Below are 17,975 nucleotides of genomic sequence, written 5' to 3' on the forward strand. Positions count from 1 at the left end.
AGGAGGGACTCCTCCCTTGGCCGCACCCTTCCTTGGAGGAAGGGCCAAGGCTGCGCCCCCCTCTCCCTTGGCCCTATATATAGTGGGGGGAAGGGAGGGCAACTATACCTAAGCCCTGGCGCCTCCCTCTCCCTCCCATGACACATCTTCCTCCTCCCGCAGCGCTTGGTGAAGCCCTGTTGGAATCCCGCTACTTCCACCACGCTGTCGTGCTGCTGGATCTCCATCAACCTCTCCTCCCCCCTTGCTAGATCAAGAAGGAGGAGACGTCGCTGCTCCGTACGTGTGTTGAACGCGGAGGTGCCGTCCGTTCGGCGCTAGGATCATCGGTGATTTGGATCACGACGAGTACGACTCCATCAACCCCGTTCTCTTGAACGCTTCCGCGCGCGATCTACAAGGGTATGTAGATCCACTCCTCCCTCGTTGCTAGATGACTCCATAGATAGATCTTGGTGCCACGTAGGAAAATTTTGAATTTATGCTACGTTCCCCAACACTATTGCCCCGCCATGCCGAAGAAAGTTGGAGATCGCTGGACGGGAGCTTCGGTGGCGAAGCGACTAGGGTTTGATCCAGTGAGTGAATGAGGACAAATATATGCGGTCTGGTGGGTTAGTGTGGGGCGGATCTGATGTGACGGACGAGTCCAGTTACTCCTGGGCCTCCCCATATCCGCCTCATATTTGGGCTGCATATGAGGGGTACCGGTCAGTCTGTGCGTTTGAGGCCGGTTTGAGGCGTCCGTCTGGATCGGTTTTTTGACCGGTCACTAACCGGGCCATCCGCCCGGACATTTGAGACATGTTTGGCGTGCTCGGCTATAGATGCTCTTAGTGCTCATACTATTGAAATGATGAAAAACTGAAATAGTTTCCATTGTACTGCTGAAAGACATGCTAGTAGTGCTAAGATATTGAGTAACTTGCCCCGAAAAAAATTTATTGAGTAACTTGCCCTGCAAAAAGAAAGTAACTGATTAACTTGAGGGTGAATGATTCTAATCAGCCAGCCGGCCGAAAGCTTGGCCCACTTGTTGTGGCCCTTCCTATTTCACGCCAACGATCAATCCTGTCACGCGACCCTACCTTGCCCTGATCAATCCCCTCATGCGCTGTGACCCAACTCGTTTGCTTTCCTTCCATGGTCCTTCTCTCCTTTGCAGGCCACAACAGCCCCTCGTCTTCTCCCCCATCACCTCCCTCCTGCAGCACCAGCAACCACCGACCACTGCGCTCCTGCTGTCGACGCCTCCCCAAATACCACCAATGCCCTTGCCGTGAACTCATCTGATATTGCGTCCACCTAGCCAGAAAGCTGCAACCACCCCCGCAGGGAGCTGCAACCACAAGTCCGAGAGCTGCAAAGCTTCCAGGCACCGCAAGCCCTTGCTGTGCGGGGATGCTGCGACTGATGATGGGCAGAGCTACATGGAGGGGACCACCGTGTTGCAACCACCATGACAATGACTGAGGAATGACCGGATGGTGAGAGCCATTGCTGGAAACGTAGGCAACCTCTGCTGGGATGGTGACCACAAGGCCGAGATGCTACAACCAGCCATCGTGGTGCCAGGCACCACCGGAAGCTGGAATTAGAGGTTTTCCGATGCTGGACCAGTGCGTACTCGTGCTGGAACCGGGTGCACGCCGGTGATGGAACTGTGTTATGGCAATGCTGGAACCAGTGTGCACCCATGCTAGAACCGATGCACGATCATGCTAAAACCCGGTGCATGCCCGTGTTGGAACTGTGCTACGGCAATGCTGGAACCATGCTATGACAATACTAGAACCATGCAATGAAAATACTAGAACCAGTGTGCGTCCGTGCTGGAACCTGTGCTATGGGGAAACATGCTATGGAAATGTTGCAACAAGCGATCTCCGGTACTGCAACCAGTCGGCGACCAGCTACAACGATGACTGGTGGTTGCTTCCACAATGACTGGTTACATCGATGGATTCACGACGAAAGCTGCAAACCGGCGACCCGATTTGTTGGGATGGCCATTGATGTGGAGCAGAGCAACCATCGGGGGCGATGGTGATACCAAGGTTGAACGGCGACACTAGGAAAAGCTGTTGTCTGCCACCTATATTTTCTTCAACCGACCAGGAATTTGTCATCGACGGCGTTGGCGAGCGTCAAAGGCAAGTCAGCGACCGGCGCCGACGAGGTGAGGAAGCTGGCTCACTGGTGTCTGCACGTGAGGGACCTCCACCATGGTTTTCTCAAGAGAAGGAAGCGAAGCTGTGGGCCGAGGGGGAGGATAAGGGGGATGACCGGCTACAAATCACCCGATTTAATGTGCGTTGTGTGATAGAGCTATATTCGGTAGATCTCGGGTAGGAGGTTCTGCACTAAGGGTCTTGAGATGATGGTAACAATGACACAAGTTTTTATCCAAGTTTGGACTCTCTTTGAAGATAAAACCCTACATCTTGTTTGCATTTTGTTTCTTTAGGATGGAAGTACAAAGTACAGTCGATCTACCCTGAGATTGTTGTGTGTTTCTCACGAGCCTCATCCCTCGATTTATATAGGGCTATATCCTAGTCGGCGTACGAAGAGAACTCGTATACATGACTTCCTACATTGTGGAGTATACGACAAGTCTTCAGGAGCCTTCATTTCATATGCCATGGGCCGCTTCAACATGACCCACTGGTGAACCGACATAGGATCCTTGGCCCGGCCCACTAGGCCAGGAGACGACGTGGTGAGAGATCACAACCGAGACACCGCTAGTAGCCACTGGAGCAGTCTCCTCAATTTTTCCGAGTTGTTCTTCGGCTTGAGTTGTCGGTTTTGAGATCTGGTTCAACGAGTCCTCACTTATCCAATTTCTTGATCGTTGGATCGAGTAATTTTAACATGTTCCTTCTTATGTGTTGAGACAAACGTAATCAAACCAATGTCTCGGATTTATTATGTACTCTTATTTTTATGTGAAAATGGGAGGTAAGAGAGAGCATGCTAAAAATTGACTTTGAGACAATTATTTGGAGAAGAAAAAGAAAAACTCTACCTTTAAGGGCATCTACAATGGAGGCAACACCATGTAGGTGCCCCATCTTCCATGTAGGTTGAAACCACTGTATAATTTTTCTATCCCCGAAGCAGCCATAGCTTGACCGGACCACATCTCCATCATTTTCCTTACTATCTTTTTACTTTTTTTCTTTACACATGCATCACATCTCGCACAACCAACTCTTCTCTTTTGCTTTATTTCACTTTTTTGGATGAAGCACCGGTCTCCTCTGCAAGATTCCGTTTTTCTCTTCAAGCACTAACTTTTTTTCTTTTTTCTTTCACATCATCAGCTTTTCCTGTGGAGCAGCCGTCCAACTTGAAGGATGCCCATGCCCTAAGTTTTCAACTGTACATGTCGCTCCAGCCCTCCTCCTCTATGAGATACACTGACGCGTGGGGTCACTTGGTCAGCATCCAGGTCGAACCGGACCACTTCCACGCAAAAATCAAATCTTGATCACTTTCCTCTAGCTCCAGCCCTTCCCTCGCCGCCGGCGCCGCCGCGACCTCGCGCTGCCATGCTCCGCCTCCGAAGCTGCCTCCTCGCCCAACTCCTCTCGCCGCGCTCCGCCTCCCCCATCTCCCCTCTCCACCGACTCCTCTCCGCGGCCGCGGCCGCGCCCGCCGTTTCCCCAGACCCTAGCAGCTTCGACGTGGAGGAGTACCTCGTCTCCACGTGCGGCCTCACCCGCCCGCAGGCCCTCAAGACCACCCCCAAGCTCTCCCACCTCAAGTCCCCCGCTAACCCCGACGCCGTCCGCTCCTTCCTCGCCGGCCTCGGCCTCTCCAGCGCCGACGTCGCCGCCCTCGTCGCAAAGGACCCGCAGTTCCTCTGTGCCAGCGTGGAGAAGACCCTGGCCCGTAACGTAGACGAGCTAACCGCAAGGTTTTGGTTACCAGTCGAAATTTCAAGATTTCTCATGGTTACCGCGTATTTCCGTGCCCCTCGGTAAATCGCCATACCGAGCAAAAAATACCAGTTTTTTGAAATTTTTGAATTTAAACACTCGATTTACAGTAAAGTACGTAGGATATAATTAATGCCATTAGAGTTGGTTCTGGCATGTTCGTAGCAACCTAGTTCCTGTTTTGAGAGGTCTCTGGTTCGAATATTCGTTCATTCACTTATTTGAATTCAAAATTCAACTATAAAATTCGCTCGAAATATTCTCAGTATTTCTCGATATTTGTCGGTAACCGTGGTAACCACATTTACCCGTCCCCCTCGGTAAAATTGCCTCATTCGGTAACCAAAACCTTGGCTAACCGGCCTCGGTCTCTCGCGTCCCGAGGTCGTGCGGCTTATCTCGCTCACATCCGCCGCCGGCCATTTCCGCTGTAGAGCCATCGTCTCCAAACTGCACTACTACCTGCCCCTCTTGGGCTCCTCCGAGAACCTCCTCCGGGTTCTGAACAGGAATTTCTACCTCCTAGGCTCCGACATCGAGAGGAGGGTCAAGCCCAACGTTGCGCTCCTACAGGAGTGCTGGCTAGGTGCTTGTGATATTGCCAAGTTGTGCCGCTCCGCACCGAGGATGCTCAACACCAGCCTGGAGAGCATCCAGGCGATGGTGGAGTGCGCCGAAGGCCTTGGTGTGCCCCGTGGCTCTGCAATGTTCAAGCACGCGCTAGATGCTGTCTCATTCAAAAGTGAGGAGAAGATCGCCACCAAAGTGGACTACCTGAAGAAGACGTTCAGGTGGTCAGATGCTGAGGTGGGCATTGCTTTGTCTAGGGCTCCATCGGTGCTGAGGCGTTCTAAGGACGCACTCAGAGCAAATCAGAGTTCCTTATCTCCGAGGTCGGGTTGGAACCGGAGTACATCGCTCATCGGCCGGCAATGCTCAATTATAGCCTGGATGGCCGGCTCAGGCCCCGGTACTATGTTGTAAAGTTTCTTAAGGCAAATGGATTGCTAGATCGCGACAGGGACTACTATTCAGTTTTCGCTTATGTCGAGAAGGTATTTGTTCAGAGGTACATATGCCCTTACAAGGATGCTGCGCCACACCTCGCTGAAGACTATGATACTGCACACAGGGGGGAAGTGCCAGCTAATTTCAAATTCACATGAGCCAAGGATGGGCAATGAAAATTGGTAACTTTGTATGACATGGCAGAGTTTTCACTATAAGCTGGTAATTCACATTAGTGTTTTCTTCGTCCTAAATGGATGTTGGTTTTCTGTTGTAGTATCTCTGCCACTGGCATACTGGTTTGGTCATTGTTAATGACTAATGAAACTGATAATTTAATTCCTGAACCCTGAGGTGTTGTCATTTAGTAGACAAGAAAGCATTGCCTACTATCTCTGAAAAATGAGGGTCAATGGATATATTTGTGTTTCCAACTTCCGTATACGACAATGAAACGAAGCAACAGAACTGTTCTGCATCGTTTTGCACTAAGTATATCAGTATGGTTTCCGTTCATTCCAGATTCTCTGTTTCCATTTTCATTTCAGTGTCTTTTGTATTCCACCATATGTAAGTCAGTACTAAGTTATTGCAGTTCAGTATTTTATATCTAAATTGTTCATAGAAAATATTTTTCTGTTCGGTACCTTCTATGCCTTTTGATTTCTGTCCCCTTATCCTTCTAAGATTAATTATCTTTGTTCCTAAATCCTGTAACTGAATTTTACTTCTGCTGAGAAAAGGTGACCTATTTGAATTAGTCCCATCATTTACATCTGTCATTGATCATCAAAACTAAACCAATGAAGGTGACATGAATTAGTCTTGTCATTTTTGCCAAACAAACCGAGGTTATATTATACATACATACGGAGGTTTCAGTAACTAGAGAGAACAGTTTGGTTGGTAACTAATTTCATTTTTTGTGCATTGCGAGCTGCAACAGGTAAACGGTTCAGTTTATGAATGGTTCATTACTTGTATGCTTGCTATGAAAAGCTGTAACATTTTTCTTCAGGCCGATTATTCCAGAAGGAAAAGTGGGTACTTTTACACTAATCTTCTATGTGCGGCTGGGTGGGAGAACTCTTTAGTCCTCTGTAGTCTGCATTTTTTTCAAGATGTTGGAGTTCAATAGGAGTGAGCGAAACAACTGGTTTGCAGGGTTAACACTTCTTTTCTTTGTCTTGCCGTCTGATTATTTGTGGAGTGTCCATTTGTTGTTTTACTGCATCTTAATTCTTAACTCTGTTGGCATTCTTAACTCTGTTGCAGCCTGCTATAGTTGTTGTTCTTAGCTCTGTGGTTTCTGCTTGTGCTCTCTTTTCTCTCTGGTTTTTGACTTGTAAGAAGAACAGTGTGCAGGCCCCGAGATGGTTTCAGAAAGAAAATTGATTTTAGCTTAGCCTGAACAATGTGCAGGCAGCAAGCCAGATGGTTTCTTATCAATCAGAATGAAATATTATTAGCTATATTTTGCTGTTGCAGCTAGCTTGCAGGGTCCAGGTTTCTACACCTTTGATGGATTATTCCAGACCGGCACGAAGTTAGGTCTGATCTGAGCTCTTCTATTTATTTATTTTTAAAACAAAGATCTGAGCTCTTCTTCTTTTTTTTTTCCTTAAAAAACAAAGATCTGAGCTCTTTCTAGTCTGGAATGAATGGATGGGGACTGCATCTGCATCTTCATCTTAACCTTAATTAGTGTTGCCATTTGAGATGTGCTCTGAAGTGTGTGTGGGTTGGAACAGATTGATGCAACTGATTGTTGATTGATTCACCACTGTTTTGCCTCTGTCACTGTTTTGATCCTGATTGGTAGGAGAATTTCACAATGTGATGATTCCTCACAGCTTACTAGCCCTGAAGCTTCACGCTGCCACAATATAAACTGAATTATCAATCATAACATCACACGGCCTGGGTACCAACAACACTGAAGTGATCATCACATGACCGTTGTAAATCAAGCTCGACACAAATTAAGAGCAACATCTGCCAAACTGAAGCTTCATTTGACTAACTGCATCTGCATCTGCATGCACAACAACAGCAGAATAACCCACAAGTACCATAATCAGAGACCCTTCCATCTCATATAATGAGGACAGAAATGGGAACCATATGTACCAACATATATAAGCAGCAGCAGAGCATGCAGCTATTTCATTCCAGCAGCTAGATAGCTTATATACATGCCAAATTACTAAAGGAACCACGGCCACTACACACAGTGAGTCTTTTTTTTTTTTAGGGAAGGATCTCTACGCTGCACGTAGCTAGCAGCAGGAAAATGACAATATTCTTGTCTCCTTAATTAATTTGCTACTCCCTCCGGCCCATAATATAAGAGCATTTTTTACACTAGTACTACTTCTCATCTTCCTCTCCTAGAGTCCCAACGTCCGGGATGACTGCTCATGCATTCTCCTCATTTTTTGTCTTGGCTATCTTCTTCTACACCCTCCTTATCTTCAGACTTTGATTTGGACCATGACCACTCCCTTTTTCTTTTTTAGAAAATGACCATGAGCACTCCTGGCAATGGCAAGCAAAACAAAACAATGGTAAGTGCATATTAACTATACATGGAATGGAATCTTCCTCTCTTTTTTTGCAAAACATGCAATGAAATAAACACCGGATTAAGAAAGCAGATTAACTACTAACATGGAATGGAATCTTCCTCTCTTTTTTGCGAAACATGGAATCAAATAAACACCGGATTAAGAAAGCAGATTAACTATACATGTTTGAAAAGAGAAACAAATTAACAGTATGTATATATATTACCTCCATGTCAATGTTTGTCTCCATGCTGTAGGGCTCGCTCGTGTACAATAGGTGCCATCTCTTTTCAATGCCTTGACCATTGGTATAAGCCTCGACATGCCGGATATGACTGAACATTTCCCACCCGGCCCCATACTTCTCCAAAGCCATGGAAGCGAGTACCCTTAGGCTGCTGTCAAGCAGCAACTGACTTGGCTTTACAGTTTGCAGGTACATCGGGAGTTGTGTCTCACTGTAGTGAAGTGTCAACACAAATCTCCGTAGTGCATTCATCTCTTGCAGTGACTCGAGATTTTGGCACCGATTAATCTCAAGCTTTTGCAATTTAGGGAAATTGGAGATCCTAGTCAGGTTGGATAGTTCATACAAGTCGAGCTCAACTACAGAAGCAAAGTTCTCTATATAATGGAGTTGTCGAATGCTGTAGATGGTTAACTTTTTCATGGTGTTTGCATGGGTGGCAAGGCCAGAAGGGATACACCTCAATTTGCAACTTTGAAGAAAAAGATCTTTCAAGACGGCCATAGCTTGCACTTCCTTCTCCCACTGCCACTCCTCCCATTCCAACATTCCATGTAAAATCATTGTGTGCAGTCTTGGAAAAGCAGACACCTCCTGGGATGAAGCATGACGACAGCGATCGTAGCCCTGCACGAATTCAGGCCCAACACACTTGATTGTTGGAGCATGTCGGAGCTCCAAGAACTCCAAACATGGAATCTGACACAAGCCATCAGGGAGGTGGGTGCAGTAATCCAAGTCATTCATATGTAATATCCTCAAGCTATTGAGGGGTATCATTGTTGTCGACATCATCCATCTTGGGAGTTGACGCCAAAAATATCCAGTTATATGGATATCTTCTATGCGAGCTGGAGGACAAAGCTCATCAAAGACCTTCTCAATTATTCCTTGATCCTTCTCCAAGACTCGTTCTTTGACTAATCCATAATTACCTAGTCTGGTGCTACAGCTTAAGGTCATGATGGAAAGACATACCTTTTCACCGAGCCTAGCCTTTTTGGCGAATGCGGCATCAGTTACATTCTCCAGACCCACTAATCCAATGCGCCTAAGCTGGGAAATAGGTCCAATCTCTTCCAAACTACACCAATTGCCATCCATGTGAGCTAGGAACCCATACAATGTCTTCAAAAAATTTAGAGCACCAAAACCCCTAGGCATACTAATTAGCCTTGTGCGATCAAGGTCAAGACATCTCAGTTCTTGTAACTTTGCAATACCACCAGGAAGTTCCACAAGATTCTTACAATCTTCTAGACTAATGTGTTGTAAGAATTTCATTTGCCAAATGTCCTCTGGCAAGCTTTTTATGTCATTGCATTTTTTTTACTCCCAAATACCTCAAGTGTATGAGCTGATGCAAACATGCAGCCAATGGAGCAAAATTTGCAGATTCTACATGTAGGGTTCGTAGACTTGAAATGGTAATGAAGGAATCACCGGGCTGAATCTTGAAATTCCCAATTAATATTATGGATCTCAGTGATTTCTGCTCTTGTAGACTTCTCCACTCAAATTCATCCAATTCAACTCCTTTCGTTTCTATAGACAACCTAAGAAACCTTCACAAACTAAGTTTATTGTTAACAGTTTCTCCATTGTGAACTACCAGTGCTTCATCTCTAGTCACAAATTGAGCAAATGAACGAACAACATCATGCATTTGGCAAACATATTGACCAGAGTATGATGTGTCCGGTTCTATAAGGTTCCTTAGTATTAGCTCTTTATGGTAATCAAATCCTAGTTCTTCCATTTTTTCTGGGTCCCCATGAACATATCCTTCACCAATCCACATGCCAACATCTTCGTTGTCATGTACTATTGTCCTTTTAGGTTTGAGTGAAAAGTGCAAAAAGCATTGTTTTAAACAAGGTGACAAGTCCTCGTAGCTAAGATATATTGCATAGTTCAGCTCATCCGGCATTTGAGATACTGACCAGGTAGCATCATTCAAAACCTTTTCCCACGCACGTCGTTCTTTGTCCTTCTGGCATAGGAGGCCTCCCATTACTTTTATGGCAAGCGGCAACCTGTCACATTTTTCTATAATTTGCAATCCGATGTCCTTTAGCATATCAATTGCTGGTTCACTTTTCTCCATTGCAAGTATCTGCAAGGAGTTTAAGGCCATACTGTCAATAAGGAACACTAACATTTCTGAGTGGCTAATGGCAAGTCTACTACATAAATTAGGTTGGCAAGAATCAAATAAAGAACAGAATAATCCATTGATTAATAATCTTTCAAGATAAAGCCTTGTTTTTCCAGACTTCTAGATGGATTGATGTCCTTGTAATTCTTCTAACACATGAAATGATCTAACTAGCTAGTGACTCTCAGCATAAATTTACATACTGGTGATTTAGACAGCAAGTACATGCATGTAATTGTTTTCCAAGAATTGAATAGTAAAGGCATAGTCTAGTAGTTTTTGAAGCTAATATGAACTTCAACCATGGTGGACATACAAGCAGTTTGCTTGGAGTGGAGTGTGGAGACACTTGCTCTGCTATTCGTAGTGAGTATATAGTTTTGGAGTACTAGTAATTTTCATCAAGCAGCATTGACACGATAAATAGCAGGAGCAATTAAGGTAGGGAACACAAAATACATGAAAATGTAATTAGTAGATCATTATTAAAGATAGAGTATTGTACTGGTAGTTGCACACCAACCTGCTTCTTGAGCAATGACCAAGCATCTTCGGCTCCCAATTTCTCAATATGGTGGTACGGTTGCATCGCTTTCATGCCTCGGGCAATAGTTTCATGTCTTGTGGTGACCAGGACCCGGCTACCAGGGGTACCATGGCTAAAGGGTGTCATCAACAAGTCATTCCATTCCTCCGTACCCCATATGTCGTCCAACACAAGAAGGAACTTCTTGTCCTTGATGGCATTGGCAAGAGCCGGCACAACTAAGGCTTTATCTTGAGACCCACCCCCAGACCTGGGCAATTCTCCATTAGCGGCAATGATGGCTGTTCTCAACAGCTCAACCTCGCTAAACTCTTGTGTGATGCTTAACCATATCTTTTCCGCAAACTTGCATTGGATGACATCATCATTGTAGATATTCCTACTAAGGGTGGTCTTGCCAATCCCGCCAACACCAACAATGGCTAACACCATGATGCTATCACTCTTGTCAACTACCTTTGTGAGCATCTCCACAATTGCTCTTGTGTCACTTTCAATCTTCTCCCCAACCACCCCCGACCGCTCGAGCAAAGGATGTGTCTTGCGGTCACTACCATGAGGTCGGGCGATCTTCTGGTCTTGATAGGCTTCCAACTTGATGAAGTTGAAACTACGTCCCCTCTTGCAGATGCTATCCAACTTCTGGTTGAGTGCTTTGATGCGGGTGCCTATGTCATGGGTGTGGAGGGGACTTCGCATGCAGAAGAGCAGGGGGTTAAGGCACCCCATGTCCTTGGATGTACCTTTCGCCATGAACTTGAGCTGACAAAGATCAAGGATATCGGTGGCGAGGTACATGGCATGCTTCAGTTCGTCCACCCACGCACGAACACTCTCGTCAGTGATGTTCCTCCTATCTGCATCCGCAAGGAAGTTATTGAGGTCCCTAAGTTTGATGCTCAGGTCGTCGATCCGGCCAGAGACCCCGATCAGCATGGCCACCTCATCTCTGGCCATGTCGGCGAGAGTCTTGGTCACGTAAGACGCCAAGGCATTCAGAACCCCTGCCATTAGTTGCTCGAGCTGCTGCTGCCAAAAACATGGGTCAAAGAAAATTAGTTATCTTTATCAAGATCTTGTACTTCAATCTGAGAATGGTTGGGCAATCGAACCATACCTAAACTGAACCCACGTGATGAAGTTTTGGAAACCAAGCCAAACTAACCCCACGTAATTGGCATTGGCGCCCAGCCCAAACTAAACCACATGACAACCTCACCAAAACCGATCTAACCCATTGTAGGAACTATGGTTTTAACCTATGGTTCTAGATCAGTTCCCCACCATACATGTACAGCTCATTATATGTACGATCCTGCACTTGATAGCTAAAAGCATAGCACCAGCTTAATAACACGTACAGATATTGCACTTGACGACTTACATATTCTGCACTACCAACACTTAAATAGATAAACACTTGACAGCTTCATGACATGTAGTGCAAAATCCAGATTCTGAAGTACAGATATTGCCCTTGACAGCTTACATATTCTGCACTACCGAGACTTGAAGTACAGAGGTAATAACAAACTGAGCTGAATTAAGGGTGATAATTGATTCCAAGCCGGGATTGTGTTACGCCATCTGCCGACGATGGATGTCACTGAGTTCTCATGGCGGTAGCAGTCAGCGTGTACCTTTATCTGAAAAGACACAATTTTTAGAACTTGTAACCATGATATATCTTTACATTGACACTTCTGAAATTTCACTCATTCACAATATGGCAAGTCATCTCTAGCCAATTTCAAAAATTGTTGTTTTAATCAAACAGGTTTCCCCTGAGAAGAAGCCGAAACAAATATGGTGTACATTGTTTCCTAGGTCAAATAAGGCATTGCAGTGTACCATACACATGAAAATCCTCAAGCTATGAGTCAAGCTGGATCACTAGTTTCTCATGCCATGCTCCAGCTTCTCTCAGGTTTGATAAAATCTCAGGTTTATGTAATTTTTGGCAACATATGGCTGCTTTACACTATGTAAAGTAGGTGGGTATGACATCTGTTTGTAAAGCGTCCCTAAAGCGTCGCTAGCGTTAGAGCGCCCTCCAGGCTCAAAGCGTCCAACTCGCTTTAGACATGTGTCTAAGGCGTCCGCCTTAGACATTAAAGCGTTTGAAGCGCCCGCTTAGGTGTCCTGATTGGCGCCTTAGGGAAAATGGGACGCCTTAGACTTGCCAGGCAGGGGAACAGAGATCTCTGGCGGGGAAAAAGGGCTGGGCAGAAACACAGGGGCGGGAAAACTGGGCTCACATGTGAAACAGTTACAGTAGAGGAAAGAAAGAGAGAGAACCAAAACCAGAGCATGCAAATCTCCAGGCTTTCAGCTCTTTCCTCTCACCTCTGGCAGCAGCTTCCTCAGATCTGCACCAGCTTCCTCCTCTCCGGCCACAACTCCTCCCTCTCCTCTCCGGCTGTAGCTCCTCACCCCCACTCTTGCGCAACCACAATGTATGGCTCCTGCCCTCTCTTCTTCCCCTTCCCCTCCCTTTGCTCTTTCTTCCATGCTCAGATCTGCACCATCATGTCATGCCTTTCCTGCTCTGTTATGTGTTATGCTATGCACAGCTCATCTGCTGTTAGGTGCTGCTACTGCCTCTCTTATAGTAGTTGGCTAGTTGCTTACTGCTTAGTGGATGGATTAGAATATATGTGCTCACTAGTGGATTAGAATCAATGTATGTATGTCTCACTAAATGGTACTCTATTCTACTGCCCATCAGGTTCAGAGTCTATCTAAAGCGTCGCCTCGCTTTACGCTTTAGCACTTAGAATCAATGCCCCCCAGCGCCTCACTTCGCTTTACCGCTTTGAAAACATAGGGTATGACAGAGGGAATAGCCTGGATGATACAAGAGCGTGGATGTGATTCTTTAGCCTTCTCTAGTAAAATTAACAGACTAAAGAAAGGACACCGAAGAACTCAAGAAAGGACACCGATGATCAGGATTACATTTTTTACCTTTTATCGGTTCCAAATGTTTAGTTGCGTCCTTACTGCCCACCTCCACTGTTCGCATGGCTTAATTCTATAATCACAGGTTCCAAATCGCTTATAATTCTATAAACCTCTGAGTGTTGAACAGGTGTACTAATTAACTAGACTGAATTGGAATGTTTGTACATTGACTATGACTGAATCTGAAACTGAGGCATGCTCTCTGTTGAATCTGAAAGTGCACATGCTGCTGCTGGACCAGGGGAGGGGAGGGGAGGGGAGGAAGCAGAATGGTGACCACCAGAGTGGAAGAGTAACCACACGTCGTGCACCTTCGCGCTGCACGTGTGCCAAATCGAATCGAAAAGAAGGAACAACATCAGCCTTAGAATAGAAGTCAAATCAAAACGAAGGAACGGAGCCTGCTTGGTCTGCGCGGTTGCCGTGGCCCGTGGCGGATCTGGGCCTGCTCGAAGAGGTCGCCGCCGGCGGCGGCGGCGGTGGCTGCAGGAACCGGGGGAAGAGAAGGAGCAGACGAGCGAGCTAAACCAATGCCAACAACCACGGGTTGAGCAGCCTGTAGGAAGAACCTGGTGGAACCGTTGGAGCCCAAACCCGACCACGCCCAACTGTTGTTTTTATAACGAAACTGAATGAACTAAACCAAACCGTTCACCCAACCAGCCCATTAGCACCCAAACCTAAAAAAGCCCATATACAGAAACCGCACCATTATTACCCAGTTAAAATAAAACTTCTTCTAAAGAAAAAGTTAAATAAAAACTGTCCCTCAAAAAGAAGTTAAACAAAAACTATCCCTCAAAAAAGAGTTAACCAAAAACTAATCTCAGATTTACTTGTACTACATGACGAATCCCAAAATTAAAATCAAAAGCTTATTCTATCTACCCCTATAATATAATAATAAAGAGGCTATTGTTGCTGGTCGTCTGTCATATAGATTGCCCCTGAAGTTGTTCATAATTATCCACCATGCCACGGGTAAGTAACTAAAACGATTCGATTTTTTTTTCAAAATCGTCGCTGAATTTGGTTCTTATACAACCTTATACACTAATATAACACTAGCACGTAGCCAGCGCAATGGCTACTGACCTATGGCGTGTTCGGATCTTCTCTCGCTCCACACTTCAGAAAATTCCGAGTGGAAGCCGAGCCGAACGCCTGAGGTTCGAGAAGCTAAGCGCTCCCTACGTGTAAAAAAGAGAAGCCGCGGCAGCCCAGCTTCACAGAACCGGAGAGCTGGAGTTGTTTGTGTTTACATCGAACCTGCCACCGCCAAAGAAAACGATTCAGCGAATCGGTAAGTTTTGTCCTCTCTCTCCTTGTTTATTCAGCGAATCGGTACGCTCCTCTCCTGTCTCGCTCAACATGGGCTGGTTTCTGCCGGCCCAAAGTGCTACCGAACATGCCAGAATGACCCCCAGCTGGGCTACCAACCCATAACACGCTCAGAAAAGCTGTCACTCGAGCCGAACGCGCTCATCACCAAGAGGAGCCAGAAGCTAGAGAGAGAAGCCAGATTTGTGGAGTTGGAGAAGCTCCGAAAGGTTCCAAACGCGCCCTTAGCCTTCCGCACGGGAGACTAGGGTTTGATCCCTGGTCGTATCCCTTTTACTCCCCTCTTATCTTATACATATAGCAGGCCCTGTAGGTGGTAATGGGCCGCCCCATATGCCGGTCATGACGCCCCCTGTTTTTTTTTCTGGTTTCTCCTCTCTCATTCTTGTTTATGTTTTTCCTTCTTTAAATTAGTCCGGGATTTCCAAAATATCCAAATTTCAAAAAGTTGCGAGTACTGGAAACAAATAGATACATCATAAAATGTTTGTGAATTCAAAAAACTTTCGGGAAATCATAAAATGTTCGTGATTTAAAAAAAACAGTTCACAAATTATAAAAAAAAATCATGAAATAAAAAATTTCAAGATTTTTAAAATATGATTGTGTATTCAAAATATATTCTGGAATTTGAAAACAACGCCAACGAAATTTAGAAAATGTTTACAAAAAGTAAAACCAATTCGTAAGTATGGCATGTGCCGGTCGTGATGCCCCTTTTTTCTGCTTTTCTTCTCTCATTTTTGTATCTGTTTTTCCTTCTTTAAATTAGTCCAGGATTTCCAAAAAAATCCTAATTTCAAAAAGTTGCGAGTACCGAAATATATATATAAATACATCATAAATATTCGTGAATTCAAAAAACACTCGGGAAATCATAAAATGTTTGTGATTTAAAAAATTGTTCGCATATTATAAAAAAAATCATGAAATGAAATTTCTTCATGATTTTTAAAATATGATTGTGTATTCAAAATATATTCAGAAATTTGAAAACAATCTCCATGAAATTTTATAAAATGTTCACAAAAGTTAAAACCGATTTGTATCTAATGAACAAAACAAACCATCGCTTTGCTACAGGTTTTACTACGGGATCTGTAGAGGTCGTTTTATGATTTTATTTAGTCCCTCGAGCGTCGGGTAAACATATCCCTTTTTCTCCCCTTTTCCCTTATATACATACTAGTGGTTGGGGCGCCACCTGGTGGCGCCTCATGATGCGTTATTGTGCGCTACTAATTAGGCCACCGTACCTGTTAACGCATTTGCATGACAGTAATAACTGGCTTCATGCAGGCATCAGGAACAAATTGTAATGTATCGGCAGCAATGCACATGAGTATAAGAGAAGTGACAGTGGAAGAAAGGAAATTAATCCCGGTGATAAACACATACAACACATAGGTAGCATGTTGATATCTAGATAATTAAGGTGGTTCAAAAGTAAGGCAAGGAACAGAGGTAGAAGGTTCAATAAACATGAGCACGATACGTGAATTATATTTATAGGAGATAATCGCGATCATTGGCGGTACACCTTGCCTTGCGTCTGAAGTAGAAGGCGCAGATGTCACCCTCATGCATGTTTGTACGACAGTGGAACTCTGTCCAGTTGGTTGTGATGGTGGTCATCCTGTCATCCCCTGTGATGAGGCGAGAGACGACAGAGACCTCGCCATCTGCAAGCTTGATTGGCAATGCATCATGATCTTGGTTAATGCACTTTTGGAGGTAGTCTTCTGTGTAGTGAACCTTAAAGTAGTGGGAACATAAAGAGAACCAATGAGAGGAATCTAAAAGAAGTGATACATCATACTGTAGTATTCAGGAATGTTGTAGTTTGAACAACCTAGTGCTGGATTTATTGAAGACAGAATAATTATGAGGGATATTATAAAGGTGATTCCTATGTAATTCAGGTTGCACCCAATTTGTATTAACACAGTCAAGTTAATGTGTTAATTAAAGATATTATAAAGGTGCCAGGCATGTTTCGAACCTCTGTGCGCACTTGTATTGCTGGAGCGCCTAGATACTTCTCTAAGCATTTTTAGACGGGTTCACACACATTCTTTTTCCACAGATAGCAAACTAACTCATGTTAGCATCAAGTTATTTGTTTTCTTATGTAAAGGGAATGAAAGCTTTGGCGTAATTAACAAAAGTCAAGCTTTACTTAGCAAGATATACAGAAAAAAAAGATGACATTATAAAGTGAATCATCATTTTCCATGCCAGTCGGATCAAAAGAAAAAGAAAAAGGAAATTAAACAATGATGACCTGTTCACAGCAGTGTGGGAGTACTCTTCTGTTTTGTATCTAGAGATGTTATTTAGATGTGGGAAATCAAGCCTAAAGTAATTTCTCATATGGTAGGTTAATGCATGTAGTCGTTGCCCTACCTTTTCTATGAAGTCCTCCCCTTCACCATCCGGCTTAAGCATTTGAAGAGTACATCTTAATTTCATGTACAATAGAGCTTGGATCTCAATAGGATAACCGTATATACCCTGAAAAATATAGATTACATTTGTAGCATTACAATCATGTAACAACAAGGATATTCACCTCCAATTGAAATTGTAGCTCGAGAGTCGAACAAGAAACCAGGAAATTTTAGGATTATAGTTCAAAGTACAGATTGCCTTTTTCAAGTACTACTGTAACTCAAAGGTCGAACAAGCAACATGAAAAAATTTAGGATTATTTTTTCAGAATACAGATCAATTTTTTCAACTATGTAAATGCACAGGCAAGAAGATATAGGGGAGGGGTGCTGACCTCAGTTTGATTTCCTCATCGGTTCTTGTGGCATCACCCTTCAATCTTGTGGCATCAGCCTTGTTATTATGCACATTGGCGTGACTGGTCAGTGGGTCACGTACGCCATCATTAACATAGTTCAGTAGGTGAAATCGATTTTGCTGACCAAATTATATGAAATTATCATATGTTAACGACTCGGAAGCATTAGTTAAGAATGGCAGATGTCACTACAAGTAGGGGAACAACCAATCAAGACAAGCATGTGAGAAAGCACTTGAGGTTGCGATCGACTCAAGGTCGCTGCGCCTTCACTTCGAGGACGATGCCACACACCCAACACCACCAAGCCAACATTGAGAAGGTCTAAATGTTTAGACTTCAGCTTCATATATTCAGAGAAAAAGGACAAGTTCGAAGGACATCAAC

At 44.5% G+C, this 17,975-nt stretch overlaps 1 protein-coding gene and 1 pseudogene across 1 annotated transcript; one reads left to right on the plus strand and one right to left on the minus strand.

Annotated features, from left to right (window-relative positions):
- Positions 1-3,471: 3,471 nt before the first annotated feature.
- Positions 3,472-5,305, plus strand: LOC123129960 (uncharacterized). The gene is made up of 2 exons (XM_044549917.1): positions 3,472-3,913; positions 4,301-5,305. Exons 1-2 carry the CDS (start codon positions 3,558-3,560, stop codon positions 4,929-4,931), a joined length of 987 nt encoding a protein of 328 aa, XP_044405852.1. The 5' UTR covers positions 3,472-3,557; the 3' UTR covers positions 4,932-5,305.
- Positions 5,306-7,082: 1,777 nt separating this feature from the next.
- LOC123129962 (disease resistance protein RGA2-like) lies at positions 7,083-11,485 on the minus strand (annotated as a pseudogene).
- Between the last annotated feature and the right edge of the window lie 6,490 nt (positions 11,486-17,975).

This window comes from Triticum aestivum, chromosome 6A, assembly GCF_018294505.1.
Source record: "Triticum aestivum cultivar Chinese Spring chromosome 6A, IWGSC CS RefSeq v2.1, whole genome shotgun sequence".
Classification (NCBI taxonomy): Eukaryota; Viridiplantae; Streptophyta; class Magnoliopsida; order Poales; family Poaceae; genus Triticum; species Triticum aestivum.

Excerpts from the sequence above, each read along its gene's own strand:
- LOC123129960 (XM_044549917.1), top strand. The coding sequence starts at position 3,558 with ATGCTCCGCCTCCGAAGCTGCCTCCTCGCCCAACTCCTCTCGCCGCGC. Across the intron at positions 3,914-4,300 it reads CTGGCCCGTAACGTAGACGA|GCTAACCGGCCTCGGTCTCT; the intron begins GCTAACCGCAAG and ends ACCAAAACCTTG.